This window comes from Brassica oleracea, chromosome C9 (assembly GCF_000695525.1).
Source record: "Brassica oleracea var. oleracea cultivar TO1000 chromosome C9, BOL, whole genome shotgun sequence".
NCBI classification, from domain to species: Eukaryota; Viridiplantae; Streptophyta; class Magnoliopsida; order Brassicales; family Brassicaceae; genus Brassica; species Brassica oleracea.
The window spans coordinates 14,326,790-14,332,750 of record NC_027756.1 but is presented as its reverse complement, the minus strand read 5'-3'; the positions used below and the strand labels follow the sequence as shown (position 1 = coordinate 14,332,750).

The window sequence follows — 5,961 nt, the reverse complement described above, 5'->3', positions numbered from 1 at the left end:
TTACCCCAAACCCTGTTTCCTCGGAAAAGCCTCAGAATATTCCGAGGAAATTCCGAGGAACACTTGATATACTCGATCGATCAATGCGTTTTTGAACATAAACGGATCGATCAATGCGTTTATAAAAAAACGTTCGAGATTTTGTTCATTCGATCTATTGGATATCCACATCGATCGATGGGATAATCTAATCGATCGATCACATTATTACCCCAAACCCTGTTTCCTCGGAAAAGCCTCAGAATATTCCGAGGAAATTCCGAGGAAACCCTTATCTTCCTCGGAATATTCCGAGAAAATTCTGAGGAAATCTTGATAAACTCGAACATTTTTTTATAAACGCATCGATCGGTCCGTTGATGTTAAAAAACGCATCGATCGATCGAGTATATCAAGTGTTCCTCGGAATTTCCTCGGAATATTCCGAGGAAATTCCGAGGAACACTTGATATACTCGATCGATCGATGCGTTTTTGAACATAAACGCATCGATCGATGCGTTTATGTTCAAAAACGCATCGATCGATCGAGTATATCAAGTGTTCCTCGGAATTTCCTCGGAATTCCAAGGAAATTCAGAGGAAACCAAATTTAGGGTTTCCTCGGAATATCCTCGGAAATTCCTCGGGAAATTCCGAGGATTTCATTTCCGTCGGAATGTCTGTCAGAATACCGCTGTTTTCTTGTAGTGTATGCGTTGATAGTACAAATATTTTTGTACCACGCCTTGTCTACACAGGACGTCGATAGTACAAATGTTTTTGTATTCTCACAATCTCCGCAATGATAAAATTCCGAAGATTTTATTTTCCGTCGGAATGTCCGTCAGAATACCGCTGTTTTCTTGTAGTGGTAAATGCACCACAAAATATCTGTCATTTTATATGGCAATTAATATCAGGACAGGTAACGGTAACTGGGAACTTGGTACGCCGCAATATGTGATAATTATTGCCCGAAATGTAGAGAGCCAGAAGAATCTGTTACCCATGCGATCTTTGAATGCCCACCGGCTGCACAAGTTTGGGCATTATCATCAACACCATCGAGCCCCCAAATCTTTCCGGTACCAAGTATCTATGCTAATATGAGTTACCTCTTTTGGAGGAAGAATAATATTATGAAGCCAGAGGATGATAGAGATCTTTATCCTTGGATAATTTGGTAAATCTGAAAAGCTAGGAATGACAAATTGTTTAGAGACATTGACTGAGACCCCTTGGAGCTCGTAAAGTATGCGGAGAGTGAGTGCCAAGCTTGGTACAATGCAAGGGAAACTACACAAGTCACTCCACAGATACATATGGCTGAAGATACACAGACCTTAAGGTTGGGTAATATTTGTATGGTGAATGGTTCATGGCCCTCCACAGCTTAGTGGAATGAGATGGGTTTGGAAGGATAGCAGGGGAAAGGTTCAGTTCATGGGAACAAAGAATCTAAGGAGGCGTGAGACACCTTTACACTCGGAACTGGAAGTGCTACGTTGGGCAATGGAGAGCATGATACAACACTCGACCTGCCAGAGATTTGAGACATATTGCAAGGACCTGATTGCATTGATAGAGCAACCACAAGCTTGGCCCAACTTCTCAACTGAGCTGGAAATCATTCAAACTCTTCGGTTGTGTTTCTCGGACTTCAAGATCAGTTATTTCCCAAGGATACAAAACGCGATCGCGGATTCGTTAGCTAGGAATGCACATTCTTTTCATAGACCTTTATGTTATGTTGGTTGTTCTATTCCGGTCTGGTTACCCAGACCACGTCAAGTTTGAGTAATAAAACAGTCGTTTGCTGCAAAAAAAAAAGACAATAATGACTACCAAAACATATTAAAACTACTATTAAACCTCATATATCTTTTTATACATATAATATAATTATTATAAATGAAAAAAACAATCTGCGGATCTGATTCTAGTTTTATTTTAAGATAGCAGACTTGAATTAGGGTTTCAGATATAAAAAAGAGCAAGGAGGATCATGAGGTCAAAGGAAGGAGATGATACAGAGTCTCTTTCTCTTCCTGTGGATTTGATAATAGAGATTCTTACGAAGCTGCCTCCGAGATCGTTGTCAAGGCTCATCTGCCTGTCAAAACTCTGGTTATCTATAATCCACGGTAAATATTTCAACGACTTGTACCTTACTCGTTCTTCCACACGGCCACGTCTTCTTCTCCATCGCTACTGTCATGATACGCGGCGTTCTCACTATTCTTCTCTCTCGAGTGGACTGTCTCTTGGTGATAGTATTACTCTTCCAGGGTGTCAAATTTCTCCACCAGTCCGTGGCTTGATCTGTTGTGTAGATCATGACTCTAGTATTGTCGTGATTGGCAATCCTAGCACGGGCCAGTTCCTAACTTTAACTGATGCCATAACTGACAAAATCTTTTTTGGATATGATCCGGTTAATGATCTATATAAAGTCCTTTCCATGTATTTCGTTCATGATATAGATGGATCAGTGGTTCTTGAAAAGTCTCAAGTTCTCACTTTAGGAGGAGCTCAAGAATCATGGAGAGTGATCGAATGTAAGTATCCGTATTACCCAGGAACACAAGGTATATGCCATAATGGGGTTGTTTACTATGGAGCGTGGTCTAACCTCACTGACAGAAGATCTGTAGTAGTGGGCTTTGATTTGAGATCTGAAGAGTTCAGTCTTATTACATTACCTGAGGATGTTCAAATCGTATCACGTTTTGAGTCTGATTTGGTGCGCTACAACGGAAAGATAGCCTTAGTAAATGTTTCACTGACCCGTAAATTCGACCTATGGGTTCTAATGGATGTCAAAAAACATGAGTGGTCAAAATATTCTGTCGTTGCTCCTACTTGTGACTTCTTCCGTTGCAGGGGTACTATTGAAACCGGAGAGCTAATATTTGAACAATTATATTTTGGTGACCAGTTTTCAATTCTCTATTACGATCCCAAACAAGACAAGGCTAGAAGAGTTGACCTCGAAAGAAGTGGAGATACTACGTCTAGTGGTAGGAAATTATTCGTGGATCACGTAGAGAGTCCTATGTTTCTTCCAAGGAAGTTTATCCATTGATGGCTAGTGATGACCCATTTTTTATTTATTTATGAAATTGTATGCTTATGGGTATGCAAAGGCAATGGCTTAAAGTGAATTCTTGTTTTTTTTTTCCTGAAACTTCAGTTTCCTTATATGATCAGATTTGCAGGAAAGGAAACCATATATTTGCGTTGTATTAGTTCTCTTATAAAAGAAAACATTTGTCCAGTCATTTGATATATTCTTATATTTTTCATCTTTGTATAGGGGAAAGAGCTTGCCTGCCCCTGGATCTCATGAATCAATCTTCCAAGGACCCGTTATAAAACGTAGATATTTTTTTTATTTTTATTTAATTAGGATAGTATGTAAAAGACCATTAAACCGTAGGAAAGTTCAGTTATTTACCAGTTATACCTAGTTGTACCGAAATTCAATCTGATTTAATTCAAACCGCGACCCATAGAAAACCCAAACGAAAACCGAAAGAAACCTATACCAATTCCCCATTCCGGGTTAATGAAACCCTAATTTTAATTTCGGATTCAACAAAATCAAATCGTATTCCCGTTGAAAAAAAATTCTCTTTCTCTCCTCTCTTCCTTTTCTTGGTCAAGGAAGTCGATTTGTGTGTGAGAATCGAAAGAGTGAAAAGAAATGACGGAGATGGCCGATGAGGGGTCGCAAGGGGGACCAGCAACGGCGACAGAGACAGATGGGGTAGTCTCGGAGCCGATAAGTGTCCTCGTCGGAGCTACGGTGGTAGTTACATCTGGAGAGGAGAATGACAATGAGGATGATGTCCATAAGGATAAGGGTTCGGAAAGTGTAGTGGAAGGAGTTAAAGATGGGGACGAGAAGGAGGAGGAGGACGACGAGGTAACAAATAGGAGAATTCTCAAATTAGGATTGGATTTTGAATCCTAGTTTTGTTTGAATTGGTCATGTTTTGGTGAACTAGAAATAGGAATTATGGTGATGATGTTTAGAACCTGAAAATTATGGTATAACTATATGTAATACTAGTACCACTCGGTGAAACATTGAAAATTTGGTAAAACTAGTAATAGGTAGGTATACTAGAGAATACTATAGTAACTGTAGGAAAACTATTTGGTATTACTGATATAACTGACGTAGAACTAAATGTAATTTGCAGCATTTTGAGCCCATCGAAGCAATCAGAGAAGTGTGGTTCATTGTCGACGGTATTCCCATACGTTTGTGAAGGAAGCCGGAGTTGTTTCCTGTTTTGTTGATGTTTCATGTCTGATTGTTTCGCAAAACTTTATGCTTCTCGGTTAGTAGAAGTTTGAAACTATAATTTTGTTACAATTACAGTTACAATTTCAATTTCAAATTCATTTTCGGGATGTTGCAAATTCATGTTATCGTAAACCACAAAATAAAGAAACTAAAGTTTAGAATTTTACAAGTCTTAGACAACCACAAAATAAAGACTTGCGCCGAAGCCAAGAAACATAAAACAAATAGGATAGAAGCTCTAAGTTCCGACAATACAAAACACGTAAACAAGTTCTGACAATCCAAAACACTTAAAGATAGAATTCTTCAAACTTTCTAACAATCTCATCGTCATTTTCGTCATCCACTGTCTCTTTGTTCTCGAAATTGCTTTTCATTTCTGAGATGGTTTGAGTTAACTGCTCAATCACTCTAGTCTTCTCCCAGATCTCATCACGGGCGTCTAGCAAAGTTTGTTTTTGCCAAGCTGTACCGTCCTCTTCATCAAACCAAGAGAAGTAATTGCATCCATTGGGAAAACGCGGACAGCCATAAAAGCGTCGACCTGGGTTTCTGTCAGTCCAACCTTGCGTTATCCTCGCCGGGAAGCCACAAATACAGAATCCCCGACCAGAATTTCGCCTCCTCGTCGACGATCCCGAAGCCACCTCCATTTTCACTTTCTCCATCTTCATATTTTGGGGGTTCCATCTTCACTTTTTGTATCTGAGAAGAAGAGAAGAGAGGGAGGGAGTGTAAAAGAGGGAAGATATCGAAAAGTGACAAGAGAGAAGAGAAGGGAAGAGAAGAGAGATGTAATAGGTGGGGTCGGTAGATTCGGGAATTGGACCAGTTTGTATCACAAAATTGGAGGAGAGAGATGTGTTGTGTGGTTGAGATGAGAACAAGTGTTTCTATAAGATATTTGAAACAGATGTTTAAGCGGCAAAAAAAATTCATTTCCCTCCAGAAATTTGATCTTAGTTATACCGAAGATACTGGTGTGTTTTTTTTAGTTATACCGAAGTTTTAGTTATACATAAGATAATGAATACAAGTTCCGACCAACAAACATGATCCAGAGTGAAGGCACTTTCGATGTTGTGTGGTTAGAGAGAGAGTGTGTGTGTTTCGGAGGAGAGAGAGATTGATAAGAAAAAGTGAAGGTTATGTCGATGTTGTGTGGTGAGATTGGAGATAGAGAATTTTTTTTCCTTTTTTTTTGTTTAGCCGCCAAAACAAATTTCATTTCCCTCCTAATATTTGTTCTTAGTTATACAGAGGATACTAGTGTTACGAAATTTGGTCATAGTTCTACTTTTGCTGGTTTCTAATTTAATCAGTGCACTACAAGAAAACAGCGGTATTCTGACGGACATTCCGACGGAAAATGAAATCCTCGGAATATACCGAGGAATTTCCGAGGAATTTCCGAGGAAATTCCGAGGAAACACAAAATTGGGGTTCCTCGGAATTTCCTCGGAATATACCGACGGAATTCCGAGGAAACCTCAGTCAGTCGGAATATTCCAAGGAAATTCCGAGGAACAATGTGTTCCTCGGAAAAAACCGATGAATTCCGAGGAAATATTATAGCCGTTGGAGAGCCGTTGGGGGATTTTACAAAATTCCGAGGAAATTCCGACGAACTAGCCTTTTCCGTCGGAATTCCGTCGGAATTTCCTC

The 5,961-nt window shown here is 39.5% G+C and overlaps 1 protein-coding gene across 1 annotated transcript; it reads left to right on the top strand.

The window, feature by feature from the left end:
• The first annotated feature begins 1,980 nt into the window (after positions 1 to 1,980).
• On the top strand, positions 1,981 to 3,074 carry LOC106317429 (F-box/kelch-repeat protein At3g04660-like). The gene has a single exon (XM_013755250.1). It carries the CDS (start codon positions 1,987 to 1,989, stop codon positions 3,064 to 3,066), a length of 1,080 nt encoding a protein of 359 aa, XP_013610704.1. The 5' UTR covers positions 1,981 to 1,986; the 3' UTR covers positions 3,067 to 3,074.
• Positions 3,075 to 5,961: the final 2,887 nt, after the last annotated feature.

Bases quoted from the DNA above. Each gene is read 5' to 3' on its own strand.
- LOC106317429 (XM_013755250.1), top strand. From the start codon at position 1,987: ATGAGGTCAAAGGAAGGAGATGATACAGAGTCTCTTTCTCTTCCTGTG.